The sequence below is a fragment of the Varanus komodoensis genome, unplaced genomic scaffold (assembly GCF_004798865.1).
Source record: "Varanus komodoensis strain SLA01 unplaced genomic scaffold, ASM479886v1 scaffold6_2, whole genome shotgun sequence".
In the NCBI taxonomy this organism is placed as follows: domain Eukaryota; kingdom Metazoa; phylum Chordata; class Lepidosauria; order Squamata; family Varanidae; genus Varanus; species Varanus komodoensis.
The window spans coordinates 2,788,124-2,805,462 of record NW_025336346.1 but is presented as its reverse complement, the minus strand read 5'-3'; the positions used below and the strand labels follow the sequence as shown (position 1 = coordinate 2,805,462).

The 17,339-nt window shown below is 47.6% G+C and overlaps 1 protein-coding gene across 1 annotated transcript; it reads left to right on the top strand.

Moving 5' to 3' along the window:
* Positions 1-178: 178 nt before the first annotated feature.
* Positions 179-17,199, top strand: LSMEM2 (leucine rich single-pass membrane protein 2). The gene is made up of 4 exons (XM_044451096.1): positions 179-355; positions 13,946-14,095; positions 14,566-14,805; positions 16,571-17,199. The coding sequence occupies exons 1-4, from the start codon at positions 334-336 to the stop codon at positions 16,702-16,704; spliced, it is 546 nt and encodes a 181-aa protein (XP_044307031.1). The 5' UTR covers positions 179-333; the 3' UTR covers positions 16,705-17,199.
* The last annotated feature ends 140 nt before the right edge of the window (positions 17,200-17,339 follow it).

Here is a 17,339-nt window from a genome sequence, read left to right as displayed (position 1 = left end):
CTGTATTTAGCACGCTGGTCTCTGCGGCAACAGTTGTGTCCCGTTCTGCCTCCCCCGCCCCTCCCAAGCTTGCCCTCTCAGTTCCACCCTTAAATAGTCCCTGCTGACTCTTTTCCAGATCCTCTGTTTTGTCTCTATCTATAGCTCCTCCTTAGGCTCCCTTTAGTCCTATTTTAAGCCTGAGCAGCTGATGTGACAGGCAGAAGCCTGTGTTTACTTCCCCAACCGCTCCCAAGGGATCTGCATAGGCCCCTCATAACTTCTTCCAGACAGATTTTTTTCCCCTTGAGTTGCCTCCGGAACAGCCCAAGGAAGCGGAGTCTGGCTATTGGGATGTCCAGCGAGATTGCAGAAGGTATGGTCCGTTTGGGGGGCCGGGTTGCAGAGGACATGTAATCAGAGTATGGCAGAAAAAGGGCAAGCTTCCAGTTGTAAAGATGCTGCCCCTCCTGGGGAGCGCTCAGCTGCAGGGTGAATGCAAGCCCAGAGTAGCTTACTTTCTCTGACGCTGGGCCTCAGCCAGGTCACCGTGAGCAAAAGACGGGGTCCAGGTCCTGTGCTGGCACAGTGAGCTGCGAGGATGGTGGCCTGAAGGAGAGAGGAGCTGAGCTACTCTAGACACAACGTCAGGCAGAGCGGGGCAGAGAGGATCCTCGCTCAAGTGAACATGTGGCTCCTTACGGACCTGAGTGACCTTCAGACACCTTCAAGAGAGCTTCTGTGCTGGGTTGTGGCTGTAGCTGGAATAGACCGGAGAAGTTCAGAAAGCAGAACTTCGGGGCAGAGTAATTCAAAGAGTCAAAATCTTGGCCAAGGGGAGCCTGAGGTGAGCATAGGCAAGGAACTGATTCTATGTGGAAGAGTGTTAGTTAATACCCCACCATCACTACACACACGTTTATTGACATCCTCAGTATGGCCGAGTTGCTCCTACTTTTTCAGTCCAAGACATGTGCGGCCAGGCCAGGCCAGGCCAGGGTTGCCACAACTCCTGCCTCAGAGATGGCGACCACTGGCTCAGCAGCTGTGGGACAGCACAGTCCCAGGCTTCATGGGAGCAAAAGAAGCTGCCCTGTGCAGTGTTAGACTCTTCCTCCATCTCACCCATTGCTGGTGACATGGACTGGCAGCGGTGGCTGTCCAGGGCTTCAGGCAGGAGATTTTCCTTGCCCTATCTGGACATGCTGGGGGATTGAATTTTGGATCTTTCATGGGCAAAAGAGGCATTGTGCCACTGAACTTTGGCCCTTTCCTCCTCATCCCTTCTACTATCCCATTTACCCACCTTTTCCCCATTTGCTGTTGCAAGCAGGACTCCAGTCTTGCTCACAGCCCCACCCCATACTCTAGAAGGTGGATGAGTGGGATTACCTAGTGGGGGGTGTGGGGGAGCCCAGGCTGCCTGCATCCACAGCCAGGTTTATCCAGGACACCCAGTGCCCACTTTATGTCCCCTCAGCCCCACCTTCCCCCTGTGAAAAACAAAATGGGGCAGGAGCATTCAGAGTCACGTGGATAGCCTCGAAGCAGGAGAAGAATCATTGCAGCATGCTTCCTTCTGAGGGCAAAGGCTAGTTTAGCTGTTGGCACAATGGCTGTGGTCTCCAGCCAGAGAGACATCGCCCTGCCTGTGGAGCTGACTGCCTAGTTAGATACATGCTATGTACGCCTTTTAAGGCAAGATGTTGAACTCCCTTCAGTCCATGGGCTGAATTTCATACTGGAAAAGCTTTTCCACTGCTGGGCTGGACCAAAGGCAAAAGGGGCAGGAGTGAAGGAAAAAGGGGAGGGCCAAACCAACAGCCTCTTTTAGCTTAAAGCTCTTGCCACCAGTATTTATTCATGTATTACATGTCTATGCATTTCCAGGCTTTTCGAAGGAATCACCATGGCTCATTCACTCACATTTCATGGGTGAGCCAAGCAACACCATCCTTTGTAATCCATGCATAATTTCCCCAAAAAGTCTCTTGAGTTTTTAAACCTATTAAGGAGTGAATCGCAGAATCATAAAATCGTAGAATAGTAGAGCTGGAAGGGGTCAGGAAGGCCATCAGTGCAGGACTCCAATGTAAACCATCCCTCTCAGATGTCTGTCCAGTTGCATCCTGACTGCCTCTAGTGTGGGAGAGCCTGTAGTTAATTGCTTCCACTCTCGTACTGCTGTAACAGTTGGAATCAGGCTTCCTGTAACTTGAGCCCATTATTCTGTGTCCTGCACTCTGGGATGATTGAAAAGAGATCCTGGCCTTCCTCTTTGTGACAGCCTTTCAAGTACTTGTAGAGTGCTATTGTATCTCCTCTCAGACGTCTCTTCCACAGGCTAAACATGCTCAGCTCTTTCCCTGTCTCCTCACTGAGCTTTGTTCCCAGTCCCTGGATCATCCTTCTTGCCCTCCTCTGATCCCTTTCCAGCTTGTCTGCATCTTTCTTAAACTGTGCTGGATGCAGTATTCCAGATGAGGCCTAACCAGTGCTGAGTAAAGGGAAACTAGTACTTCACATGATTACGTAGTGATACCCCTATTAATGCAACCCAAAATAGCATTTGCCTTTTTGCAGCCACATCATATTCTTGACTCATATTCAGCTTTTGACCTACAAAAATCCCAAGATCCTTCTCACTTGCAGTACTGTTGAGCCAGGTAATCCCCACCTTGTAATGATGCACTTGGTTTCTTTTTCCCAGGTGCAGAACTTGACATTTGTCCCTTTGTTCCTTCTGCTGTTTCCAGCTCAGTGCTCTAACCTATCAAGATCATCTTGAATCTTGTTTCTGTTCCAGGGCATTAGCTATCCCACACATTTCTGTGTCATCTGCAGATCTGATAATCGTTCCCTGGATTTCCTCATTCAAAGCATTAATACAAATTTTGAAGAGCACTGGGCCCAGGACTAAATCCTGTGGTGCCCCACTTGTTACCTCTCCCCTAGTTTGAGATGGTGCCATTGCTGAAAATTGTTTGAGTCTGATTCCATAGACAACTGTAGATCCACCGGGTAGTTGTTTCATCTAGCCCAGTTTTAGCTAGTTTGCTAATCAGGATATCATGGTGCACTTTGTCAGAAGCTTGGCTGAAGTCAAGAAATATTAAGTCCACAGCATTCTCACCATCCACCATGAAGGTTACCCAGTCAAAAAATGAAAGCAGATTTGTCTGGCAAGGTCTGTATGCACACTCTCTTTGACAATGTGGCCAAGAAAATGGGGAATGGAAAGATGGAGAGAGATGTTGTGCCTGGGGAAGGCATGTGACATGTGGAGGATGAACAGCCTTTCCTTATTGCTTGCCAGGTCTTTCCTTTTGGAGAGTCACGTCCCACAGTTCCTTTCAAGCTCTTCAAAACAGCACTGGAAGTCACCTGGTTACTTCTTTTGCTGAGTTATTCAAAGATTATGTGATTAGCAGCCATACTGAAATTGCCTGCTTAATTTTGTGGTGTGCTCTGCTTTTTTCCTTCTTCCTTGTCAGTCTGTTAGTGATATTCCCAAAGAACAGACTTGTCAAAGCCAAGGTGAGGCAAATGGGTGCAACGCGTCCTGTAGAGTTGCACCTTGCCCTCCAGGGATTATTTTTCCTTTATAATTTGAGGCATGACAGACAATGCCTCTATTTAAAGAATGACAACTTGTTTTAAGAACAGGAGCAATTTAAGAATAGGACCTTCAGAAAAATTCACTGAATAAGGCTGGGTGAGTGCGTAGCAAATGCTTCATCTGGGACAGCCCCCCAGAATCTGCTCACTCAAGACTTTCCTGTCCAAGGGTGGATGTTTTGTGATCCCAGTCACCCTATAATTACTTAAGTGCTCCTGAAAAGACAGCCTGCACAGTACCATGACCCTTGAAGAGTTAATATTAAGACTTTGGATTATGGTCAAAAATTATACTTCACACCTTGGACTTTCCTTTGCTTTTTAGTTTCAGAAGCAAGTTTGACTGTCTGAGGTAAGAAGTGTGGTCTTGTTTATTTTGCACTGACTATGAGGAGTACAGCAGGGTTAGTTAAAAAGGAAATAAAAGCGACAGCTTAAAGTGATCTGCAGAAATATCTATCCTAAGGGGTCCTTTACTCTTTTAAAGCACTCACCATACGCACAATCACAGCAGCTTTTTCTTCGTTTGAGCACTTAATGCCCAGGGATGAACACAGCCCTAGAGGACCAGAAGCACTGAGGCTCTCACTGCGGTTGGCTAACTAACTGACCGTTCTGCCTCATTAGGCCTAACTGGGCCCTCATTTCTGATTTTCCCACGTGTGCAGCTCGGCCTGAGGCCGTTCCAGGGCTTGTGGCAGAAGAAAGTGGTGCAGTGTTCGCAGTACTGCTCTCTCTGCAGGATCTGGCTGCGGTTGCCCTAGACTATGCCCCACCTCTGTTTCTAGGCCCGTTTTTCGCTGCAGGTGTTGCTGAGCTATGTAAAAATTGACTGCTTGAGAAAACAAGTTCCGCACTGGTTTTTCCCTTCTTAGTTCTAGCACAAACTATTTGTGTATTTTACACCTTTTTGCGTCCATAGATTGACTCCCCATCGCAGGCTGCCTGGTACCACCCTTGTCATCTTTTCGGCACCGGGTTACAACAGCCCTTCATGCCAAGGCTTTTGAGGATGAACTTGGTTATCCAGGGGCTTGAGTGAATTGCCCATTCCAAGAGTGTTTTCATTAATGGGGTTATTCTTCACTGTCTGTTTTTAGCAGTCTTTTTTTAAACATTTCTTTTGGTAAGACATAGTGACCTTTTTATTCTATTTATTGTACTGTTTTATGTACTGTTGTAAGCCACCTAGAGAGCTTTCCCTGTAGGGTAATAGAGAAAATAAATCATCATCATCATAATCCCTTTGTCTACAGTAAAAATACAGCAGTCGTTTAATTTCTGATGTTCATACTAACTTTCTCATTGACTTGATCCATTGATTCGACATAGCCTATTACATAAGTTAACCTGCTCTCTGCATAGGGGAGGAGTGGAAGGAAAGTTCAGCCTTCTCCTGGCCTGACCCTCACATCCTCTCCACTTGTGGAGTGTGTATGGCTTGGTTGGAGCTTTGTGCCTCCCTCCAGAAATGCCCCACCTAGAAATGTGGCTACCCCATCCTAAAAGGCAGTTGGCTGCCAAACAGGCAGTCCCTGGATTACAAGCAAAATTTGTAAAATGGAAATTTATTTAAATTGAATTTGTATGTAAGTCAGATCATATATAGTTGGCTCTCCATGTTTATGGGGGTTAGGGGTGCAGGACCCCTGGCAAAAGTGGAAGTACCTCGAATATTTCTACCTCTCCCCCCCAACTGACCAGTGCTGCCTCTGTGCAGCAAGGAAATGACAGAGAGGTTTCCCTCTCCAGATGGAAAGGGCAGGAAGGCATGCTTTGGAGGCCTCCCTCTCTCCCCTTTCATGTCCTCTCTCTCTATGGTGATGCTTTGGAGGCCTCCCTCTCTCCCCTTTCACATCCTCTCTCTCTATGGTGATGATGATTTTCCACAGTAATTTCCAAAAATAATAGGCTGTATAGGTTATTCATAACTCCAGTGTTTGTAACTCAGGGACTGCTTGTACATATGAACAAAAGAGTTTTACACTGTGTGAGACAGCTTTGCAACCGTGGTGATGGAGGCTGGGGGTGGGCATGGAGAGGTTTTCTTTGTACATGGCAGGTATGTGCTGCCTAGTAGGAGATGGATCCACTCAGTCCCTTACCAAGGAAAATGGGATGATCTCCTTCCAGCTTTTCTGAACAAAATTAGAAGCCACCCAGGCCACAATCCTTTGCATGTTTAGACAGAAAGAAACCTCTCAGCATGCCTCAGCCAGCATAACATAGGATCATGCCCTAAATTACTTCTTTGCTGTGCTGCTTTACTTCTGGAAAGCAGTACCAAGATTTCCTGCTTCACTTTGCCATTGTTTTTAAAATAAATATATCTGTATGTTAGTGGTATACCAGAAACATAGTCTTGCGCAAGGATTATAAACAATACTTTTTAAAATAGTTTGAGACAGCTTTGTGATGTTAGTGGTGGGGGGAATGTAGCTTTCCTTTTGCTAAACAGGGAAAGGGGTCTCTATTTTGGTTGCTTTGAGATCCGCGCAGGCAGGCACCCCAACAAATAGCCATATTCATTGAGAAGCTGAGCAGGAAGCTACTGGACACGGGAGAGTGGTTTGCTCCATATTTCTAAATTAAAGGATTGCTGACAAGTGACAGAAAAGGTACTGTGGTGTGTGCATATTGGGGGGTGGGGGGGTAGGAGGCAGTGGCAAGGAGAATGACAAGGAAAAGGCACCCAGATGCATTCTGCTATAGACCCCTTCCCCTTCCTATAGGTGGCTACAGAATCCCCTTGTGGCCACCAAGAAAAGGGGGCTTGGTGTGGATTCAAAGAACGGTTGGGTCAGAAGAAGCCAAGAAGGCCAAGGCCAAGTCCCTCCTAGGGCCGGATGCCAGTTACTCCATCCCAGTCTAATTGCTTTTTGAATGTCTCTAAGTATGAAACAGCACACAGCCTCTCTTGGCAGCTGGTTCCGCTGTGATATTGCTGTGACCGTGAGGAAGTTCTTCCTTGTGTCCAGCATGGACTTGGTGACGGTAGCTTAAGTTCATTGTTCCGTGTCCTACAATCTGGGATGAGTGAGAGGAGGCATCTTCCTTATTTGTGACAGCCTTGGAGGTACCTGCAGAGTGCTACTCTGTCACCGCCTAGTCTTCTTTTCTCAAGGCTGAATAGGCCCAGTTCTTTCAGCCTTTCATCGTAAGACTTATTTTCCAGGCCTTGTATTATCTTTGTTGCCTCCTCTGAACTCTCCAGATGATCATCATCCTTTTAAAAACTGGATGCCAAAAACTGAACGCTGTATTCCAGGTGAGGTCTAACAAATGCAGAGTGCTAGGGAGTGAGTACTTATCTATTTGTGGAAGTGATACCTCTATTTATGCATCCCAAAATAGTGTTTGCCTTTATTGTGGCTACATCACACTGCTGGCTCATGTTTAGCTTGTTGCATACAACAACTCCAAGGTCTCTTTCACACCCAGTGCTATTGAGCCAAGTAATCGCCATCTTGTATCAGTTCAGCTGAATTTTATTTTACCTAGGTGAAAAACTTGGCATTTTTCTCTGTTGAATGTCATTCTGCTGTTTTCTGCACAGAGTTCAAGCTTGTCTAGCTATTCCACCCAGTTTGGTATTGTCTGCAAATACAATTATCTTTCCCTGGATTTCCTGATCAAGATCATTCATAGAGATGTTGGAGAGTACTGGTTCCAGGACTGAACCCTGTGGTACCGACTAGTGTCTTCTCTCCAGGTTGCTTGTAGGCTGCAAAACCGCAGGCAACAAACACTGCTTAGTTAGATTAGGCAGAAACCGCCTAAGCAGCTGGTGTGGAAAAGCCCTCAGACGCAACCAAAGCCCCACTCAGAAATGGCCCTTTTGCATTATCTTGCAGCATTGCACTCTCCCGTATCTATGTCAAAAAAATGTGTGCCTGAGTGCATAGATACGCATTTGCTCGGACAGCTGTGGGGCCGCACACCATGGCCTGCAAGGCTTACCCACCCATGTTCAAGGGGACAAGGGTCAGAGCCCCTTTGCAGATCTCTTTTTCAGTGCAAGGACACTGGGGCAGAAGTTTCGGTCCTGCACCCTTCCATGTGCTTAGTCCCATGCATCAAGGATTTCATGGGATCACCCATTTAATTCCCCAAGTTCAATTTTCCTAATGACTCTCATTGATTACAGTAGCCATTTATACCATTAACTTCTCATATTGAAGGCATATTCAATTATTTTTTGCTTGGTTTTGTTTCTTCACTCCTTAACTTGATGTATTATTCCCATTCACAGGTGTTAAAACAATTATCATGGTGTAATAATATTGTCCTCACACAAGGCATTTGTTAAATGGACTATTTTTATCCACACTACCGAAACATTTTTATGGCACTCTTCTGACAGTTCTATACTTATTCTGTGTTTATTTGAATTAACTTGGCATGTCCCTTCTACAGACTTGCATGCAATGCAGTATTCCTCTTTCACCCTTTTGACTCATATAAAAATGTGCAAAATACAAAAACCTGAACAGTTCTTTATGCTCTCCATGTCCTTGAAGAGTATGATTCCTAACTGTGTGTAAATATGAGCCAAGATCTAGCTGGTAGCATGGCACTTATTGTGAAATACCCTTCCCAGGTGGCAGGTTCCCAGCTTGGTGGTGCTGGTGGGAATGCTTATCTCAGGGTTTTGTTCCTTTAATGCAGGCATGTCCAAAGTCTGGCCCGGGGGCCAATTGTGGACCGTTTTCAAATTTCGAGCTGCCCGCAGCCTCTTCTCCCTGCCGGCTCAGCCTGTCACTCATCCCTGCCGGCCGGCGTTTTTCCCTTCACCGCACAGCGGTTCCCGCTGCTGTCCCCTGCTGCCTCCTGCTCCTTCAAGGCTGGTGGTTCTATTTCACCAGAAGATGGCAGTAGACCTGAGTCAGCAGTCTCGCCGCATGACCCTTGTGACACAAGGCTCGTGTGCCCATTTCTAAAATGGCGACTGTAACTAAAAATAGGAAAGTTGACAGCGAGGGCCGCCGCTTCCAGGACAAGTGGAAATTGGAGTATTTTTTCACTGAAATACGAAACAACTGTGTCTGCCTAATTTGCCAAGATACTGTGGCTGTTTTCAAGGAATTCAGTATCAAGAGGCACTACCAGATGAAACATGCTAACTACAACAAGCTAACTGGGAACGAACGTGGCGAAAAATTGAAGGAACTGGAAGCTGCTTTAACAGCACAGCAGCGCTTTTTCACAAGAGCCCGTGAGTCAAATGAAAATGCCACAAAGGCGAGCTACGAGGTGGCAACGCTAATTGCCAAGCACTGCAAACCTTTTACTGAGGATGAATTTATTAAAGACTGCGTGATGAAAATGGTGGAGAAAATTTGTCCTGAGAAGAAGCAAGAGTTTGCCAATGCTTGCCTGGCTCATAACACTGTGGTACGGAGAATTGAAGACGTTTCATCTGATATTAAGAGACAGTTAGAGGCAAAAGGAGTGGAGTTTGACTTTATTTCGTTAGCCTGCGACGAAAGCACGGACGGATCTGACACCGCTCAGTTATTGATTTTTTTTGAGAGGAGTGGACAATGACATGAACGTGAGTGAAGAGCTACTTGACCTCCAGAGTCTTAAGGACCAAACAAGAGTAACAGCTTTATTTGTTTCTGTTTGTTCTGCCGTAGATGACATGAAACTACCGTGGAATAAAGTCACTGGGATTACTACGGATGGTGCACCTGCCATGGCTGGTGAACGAAGTGGATTATCAACCCTAGTCTGTAACAAAGTCAGCGAAGAAGGAGGCAAAGCTATAAAACTCCACTGTATTATTCACCAACAAGTTCTCTGTGCCAAACATCTGAAATATGATCATGTTATGAAACCGGTGATGAAGGCTATTAATTATATTCGCTCCAAAGCCCTGTGCCACCACCAGTTTCAACAGTTTCTACTCAACATCCAGGCTGAATATGGAGATGTTGTGTATCACAATGAGGTAAGATGGCTCAGTCAGGGGTCTGCACTGCAGTGCTTCTACTCTCTTAGGGAGGAAATCGGACAATTCTTGGCAAACCCTATAAAAGGGACAACCGATGCCAGAGCTATCTGATCCTGTTTGGCTGGCTGATTTTGGATTTTTAGTTGACATAACACGACATCTGAACGTGCTGAACACAAGCCTTCAGGGGCAAAATGCAGTGGTAAGCCAACTGTATTCACATATCAAAGCCTTTGGGACCAAGCTGCTACTTTTCCAAAGGCACCTGTCACAAGCGCAGCCCAGTACCACACATTTCCCATCGCTGCAGGAAATAATGATGAGTTTTCCACAGAACAATATGAGTGCGCAGATAAGGAGGCATGAAGCAGACATCTCATCTCTGGCTGAGGAGTTTCAACAGCGCTTTCGGGATTTTGCAGCTATTGAAAAGGAGATCATGCTTTTTTCATCTCCTTTCTCTGTGGACCCTGATGACGCTCCAGACCACCTGCAGCTGGAGCTCATTGAGCTGCAGTGTGACGCCGAGTGTCACAGTCGGCACCAACAGCTCCCTCTTGTCAACTTTTATTGCCAGCTGGATAAAGACAGGTTCCAAGAGATTTGAACATTTGCTAAGAAAATGCTGAGCTTGTTTGGTTCGACATACTTGTGCGAGAAGACATTCTCGGTTATGAACATTAACAAGAACCGCGTGAGGACGAGACTAAGTGACTTTCACCTGCGTGACATCTTGCGCATCAAAACCACTGTTTTTGAGCCAGACTTGGCCTATATTATTATTATTATTATTATTATTATTATTATTATTATTATTAGAACATTTCTATGCCGTTGAGATCTCAGTATCACCCTTCACATTAGTGCAATTAAGTTATTTGTTTAGTCTTTCATAAAATAGTCCATTTGCATTTAATGTTAATGGTTCAAAGAATGTCAGGCTGAATGGTTGGCCCCCACACAGTTTCACCTCACCAAATCTGGCCCGCCTTGCAAAAAGTTTGGACACCCCTGGTTTAATGACTGCACGGTAGGCAGCTGTAGCTTTCTCCATGACCCTGTTTCCAAAGCTTTGCCTCCTGCAGTTTTGCTTTGGTATGTCACTTTTAAGATCTTGACAAGATGGAAAAGCAAGAAAAGAAGATCCAGTAAATATGAAAAAAGATACTTAAAGTTAATGCAAACATGTAATCCTGTTCACTAAGTGTGATGAATAGCTGCAAAAAAGGGAAGCAGAAGGAGCAACAACAGGTGTTGTTGTGTGCCATCAAGTTTTCTCTGATTTATGGCAACCCTTTGAATGAAAGTCCTTCAAAATGTCATGTCCTTGACAGCCCAGTTCAGCTCTCCTAAACTCAAGGTTGTGCTGTCCTTATGGAGTCAATCATCTCTTACTTTGGTCTTCCTTTTCTTCTTCCACCTTTGACTTTCCCTCGCACAATTGTCTGCAGGGAGCCTTACCCCTCATGCTGTATCCAAACTATGACAGCCTCAGTTTGCCATTTCTGCTTCCAGGGAAGGTAACCAGGGATATGCAGTTGAGCACATGTGATTCCATTAAGCTTCTCTGATTTCCACTTTGAAGCTTGCTCCAGGTTGAGTCTTTGTGTTGATTCTTTCACATGAAAATACATGTGCATTTCCCCAAATATATGTATCCACCATGCGTATTTTTCATATGCATTTTTGTATACACACCTTGCAGCTCCTGTGGCTTGAGAACGGGGCTGCTGTGTTATATGCCCAGTCATGCCGTAGGAAGTGGCCATCGGTGATATAGTCAGGCTTATTTTACCCAGAGACACTGCCCAGGATTCCACCCAGGCCATGGAAGAACTGAGCTGCTGTTATGAAGTTTAAATGGGCAAAGGCGGCATACAGCAGGAGTAACCTTTTTGTTCTTATGGCACAATCCAAAGGATTAAAGCCAGGGGCTCCACTTGTCCTAAGGGACTGGTGATGGGAGATGGCCTGGGAGGCCTCAAGTACCTGTTGTCCAGGTCTTTCCCAGCCAATCCATCCCCACTGGGGCACCATCTGCAGCTTTGGAAAGTAGGAATGGGAGCTGCTGTCACTGACACTACAACTGGCTTGCACTGCAAACAAAATCATCATTATAACAGCTAAATCCCTTTCTGGTTGAACCGCTGCCTGAAGAACCAAATGTTGAATGCTACCTCATACCAAGGAAAGCATCTTCCAGGAGAAGGAACAGTTTTCCAGTCCTATCCCATTTGCTGCACGGATAGAATAAATGTCAGTTCCTTTTTAGTCTGACACGTCGCACAATCAACAGTGACAATTTTTTATTACTTAGGGTGCTGATGCAATCTGCCACTCATTCATAATTTACTATGTTATGATATGAAATATTTTGTGGCAGCTTAGTCTTAAATGGACAATTAAGATCGATCCATTTTACAGAAGATGAAATTGCTCCCAGCAGATGGAAGCACTTCAGACTGATTTGCTGGTATGGACAATACTGCTGCCTGCATTTTTAGCCCTCCTAGGTAGAGCAGCAGTGGGGACTGCTGTGATGAGCCTCGGCACCTAGACACTTCCCACTTTACCACTGTTAAGTGCTTTTGCATCATCTCCACAAGTAACCTAGTGAGATTCCTATTATGCATCGATGGCTCTGTATGTGAAAAAGAACACCTGCAAGGAGCACAAAGGAGTCAGGTGAAGCAAGCCCAGAGCTCCTGGACCTGTACTGTCCTCTCCCACACCACTACCTGGACCACCTACCACCACCTGCCCTTTGGGGAGATCCTAAAAACCTGACCAGATTCTGATATTTTTCTGTTAAATGTATGTATACTTATAAGCTGCCTTGGAAGAATTTGTTATCTTGAAATATAGGATATAAATAGTGGCAATAAACACTTCTTGCTACATCATGCAGTTAGATCAGATGCAAGGAAGAAGCCCAGTAGGCTTTGGACTTCTGCTATATGGCCATGAATGCACTTTTCAAACCTTCAGTTTAGATCCTCATTGTTGCCACTTGGAGGTACAGAACAAAATCATATTGCAAGGAAGGCAAAGCTCCTTATTGGGAAAGACTGTTTTTTACAGATAGGAACCTCTCTCACACTCCTTGCTTATCTGCCCTTCTTGAAATGCCACTGATTTGATGGTGTTAGCCTTTATAATTAGACCCTGCGTCCTTCCTTGGTGGGTGAGAAAGTGCTCACTCACTCACTCGCTCTCAAAAAAGAAACACTGGATTTGCATGGCCAGCCTGGTAGCCGCAAGCAGCTGCTAATTGCACTATTATTATTAGTTATTATAATAGTGTATTACTTTGCATTTATATCCTGCATTTCTTGCTCTTGCAAGGAACACAAGGCAGCTTACATAGCTACCTCCCTGGGAGGCAGGTTAGTCTGCGAGGCAGTGGCTAGCCCCACGTCACCTGGGGAGCTTCTGGCTGAGTGGGGACTAGAACCAGGTTCTCCCAGGTCCCCAGTCCAGCACTCACACCACCGTGCCACGCTCACATGTAGGCAAGGGCTTTCGATGCAGTGCAGGCAAGTGAATGGCGTTTCAGGGGAGCGGTGGTGGCATTGCTGCCCCTTTGTAGCCAGCACAGACCCTGCTGGGTACAACACAGGCTGCTGAGGGAGGGGAACTCTTCTGCCCAGTGAGCACAGCTCTCCAGCAATCCTAGTCAGCCCTCAGCAGACTGGTTGCTGTAGGGGTTTGCCCGGAGGCTTGTTGACAAGGCTGCTGTAGTTAGCAAGCTGGCCAACCTGTTGACCAGCACTGGGTGTTCAAGTCCACCTGCTCTGTGGTTCTCTAAGCTCTGGGGAGACCCATCGTGTTCTTACCAGGGCTCGGTAACTTACAAGGATTATGCCCCTGGAAACAAAGCAGAGCCCACAGTTCTCCACCATTGGAAGGAGCAGCTGGTGTGCTAGCTAACCCCATCCTGATGGGAACTGTGCAGATGACTTTCCTAGGAAAACAGACCTGTTGGATGAGCTGTCAGGAGCCCCACTCCAAAGGCAGGGCAGATACGGGGGGGGGGGGGAGCATCCCCATGTCCTGCTTCTTTGCAGACGTGGCAATTTTGTCCTTGTTTCCCTGGAGAACCACTGGGATTTCAAGGGCAGCAATGCCAGCAATAGCCATATTGGGCCATGTGTGGCCCACAGCCTACATCTTGCCCACTCCTGTTCTAATGCAAAGTAAGGTTCTCTCCTGGAACTGCTTCCTTCTGTTTTGGTTAACACAGGAATTGGCATTCCTTACTTTAGAAACATTGCCAGGAGCACCTGAACACAGGTTTCCAGAGGGACTGACCGAATGAAACCAGAACGGTCCACTTTCCTCTTTGAGCAGCAGCACCCCCTCTCATCTCCTGCACCTGTTCTTTTTGTGCAGGCGCTATGGTGAAGGAGGCCACTTCCTCGGATAGGGAGCTTGTTGAGCCCTGCGACACTGACAGGGCAGAAATCAACCTGCATGCAGTGGAATCCATTAGCGACTTGCACTACGCATCCGGCAGACCGGAGGGCTTCAAGGCTTCGGAAGGTACAGTATGTCCTCCACAGCATCCTAACCGGATCCGGGGCAGCATCCAGCTGCCATGCCCAGGGAAGCCAAGCCCACCTGGCGTGCACTGTGCACGCAGCACTTCCGAAAAGTACAGCAATGGCTTTTCACCGTGAAAATAGGACCCCGTGGGCGGAGCCCGCCTGGGACGGTGCATGGGCTGGCCATGCCAGAGCCAGTTTGCTGCAGTGGCTCGCCAGAGGGCTGGGATGCAGGAGAGCAGAGCTCTAGTCCCCACTTGGCCGTGAAGCTTACGAGATGACCTTGGACCAATCACTTACTCTTAGCCTAACCCACACTGCAGGGCTGCTGTGAGGATAACATGGAAATGAGGAAAAGTGTTATTGTTTGTCATCATGGGCACCTTCAAGGAGTAAAAAGACAAAAATACTCAACAGTAGCAGCTGTTCTATCCCCCCAGCTCCTGTGTTTCTCCTTTCTTTTTTCAGGGAGCAGCCAATCTCAGCCTAACACCCCCTGGACTCCGCACAGTGCTTCCTCCAAGCATTTCTTCTTCCCGAATGAAGAGGACCCCTCCTTCCTGCCAGTCCAGAATTTGCACATTGCCCCCGATTTCTTCTGCTGCCCCTGCTTCAGCCCCACGTGCTGCCCCACAGGCTTCTTCGCTCTCCTCGGCGTGCTGGTAGTGGCCAGCCTTGGCCTGGCCACGCTGGCGGTCTATCTGAGCGGTAGGTTTGGCTCCAGTGGGTTCCGCTTGAGCAGCAGAGAATCAGGGGGCAGCATAGCCACTGGAGGGCAAGCGATGAGAATGGCACTGTGGGACCCAAGCATGTTAAGGTCCAAAAGGTCCCAGCTTGGAGGCTGTATGACGGGGAACGTGCCACAGTGTCAGACTGTGCTGCTGAATGGTTTAGTTGCTTGGACATCCATCACTAACATACAGAGAGTTTAAAAGAGCAGCTCGCACTGTACACCATCCTACTAACATGCAGCCCTTCCAAACTGTAGGAAGGAAATTTCGGAGCGGGGACAGGGAACAGGAGCAGCCAGGCTAGCCTCCCCCCACCCCCGGCTAACATTTAGTGCCCCGTGGGCAGGAACGACAGCTGCTGGTGGAGCTGTTGACAGTGACCAGTTTTGGTTCAGCATTTGGGTCAAGCTGTCTATTGTATTTTTATAAGTATGGTTAAGCCTCTCAGAGGACTTTGGAAGAAGAGTGAGACATCTATCAGTAGCACTAAAATTAATAACCAATTCCAAGAGTGTCTATCCACCATAAATCCTTTCTTAATTACTCTGTTTGGCATTGGAGTTCCTATGCACCCTCTTTCAAATGTGCAGCTTTGGCTGGATCCATAGAGGACCAGCCTTGCTTTCCCATACTCAGTTTGCTGGGAAAGTCATTGGCCTAGATTTTGTAGCGATGCCATGTAAGACTCAAGGACCCAACCGCACGGGAAACTCTAAAAAGCAGCATCTAGGCAATGTGCACACCTGATCAACACAATGCAACAGCTGGCTTTTCCAAGCCCTCTTTCAACCACCACTGGAAATAAGGGGAGAACAATGAAAGGGCTGTATTATGTAGACTTCCAGCCCCTCGCAAGTGGCCTTTTGCCATCAGAATCATACCAAAGCATTGTGCTCCACTCCACCCATGGCTCTCATAGCAGGTTTCCTAAATACCCTGGGCAGTATCCAGCTGTGTCACTCTGCAAATTATAGCAGCAGCTGAGACTAAGTTCTGAACTGTATATAAAAGAATCCAACTCCAGTGACTCTGTGAAGCCCATTTGCGCAATCTACTGTGCAACTGACTTCTGTGCATTGCTCTTGTCCAACTGCTTGTGCAACGGGAAGTTTCAGCAGAGCTCCACCAGCGCTCTTGCAGCTTGTGGAATGACACCAGTGGAGGCTGCCCACCAGTAAAACGCCTCGAGTGCTTTGCAAGTGGTGGAGCAACGGGGAGGACTCCCGTTTGCTTTTGTTAAGGCAACATGCACGTCTACTGCCCCCTGCACTCTGTCCAGCACCCAAGGACGACACGATTGTCAGGGATGATCTTTAGGTGGAGAGTTTCCCTCCGAAAGGGGAATGCAGGAGCCCGGAAGCACAGGACAGCTCCGTGGCAGCGAGTGGCCGCTCCTCTGCCCACGGACGCACTGCCCAAAAGGGCTGGGGCTTTGAAAGCGGCGGGCACTCACAGCTGCACAGGCCCCGAGTGTGCTACTTGGACTGCAGGCAGGTCTCCTCGCATGCCCACCAGCAAGCGCCCACTGCCCTTGCTCACTGTGTATGCTAGCTGGGGCCAACACCAGTGAGACCAGCACAAAGCGCAACAGTGCAACCAGTACGCTGAACCAGCGATAGCACACAGGTTGAAGGTTCCTGGGCACAGCTGCACAGAATGTGTCACTGTTGAAAATACCTGCAGAACAGAGGGGCTCAGTAAGCGATCAACACAGCCATGCCATCTCCCTTTCTCTTCCACAGTCCTGCAGCGCGAGTCACTCCGTGTCCTCAGCCAGTGGCTGGAGTCCCAAGAAGAGGCCATCCGGCAGATGAGAGCTGTGAGCGTACAGCTCTGGAGGCAGCTCAACGCCAGCGAGCCCGGGGCTCAAACCTGAGTTGCACTGCTCACCCACAGCCTCCTTTTGGGGGCGCTCAATTCCAGTGCGACAGAAGAGGGGACACCAACTCACTGCTTGGCACCTTTTGGACACTGACCTGTGCTGGTTTGGACTGTGTGATCCCAGAAGCTTAAAAAAAAAGCTCTTTTGAATCACGGGTGGGTCTTGTGAGGTTCGTGTGTCTTATTGGAAGCAAAAGCTGGAGACCTTGAGGCTGCCTCAGGCGGAGAGGGGGCAGGCAGGCAGGCAGATGTCCTACCGAGGAGTAAAGCAATTGGGGGTGGGGGGGGGTCTGCTCAGCAGCCTCCCACCAAGGGCAGCATCTCAGCCACTCTTCCTTTCCTTCCTCCACAGCATTTTAAAAGACATCACCTCCATCTTCTCTGTTTTTTCGCTCTGCTTCACTCTATGATTATTTAATGGTTTGCCAATGGAGCACCTATGCAGAAGTGCCTGACAGCACAAAATAAAACCCTCAAGTTTCTGCTGCCAGGCTGTGCTTCTCTCACTGAAGGATCCTTACAGCATTTGCAGAGTTTGCTAAGAAGTAGCCTTTAGCTAGAGAAAAGATGCTCCAGGCTGCACTGCAGCCAGGCTTGGCCAACATTTAAGGGGAGAGCTAGCAAAAATGG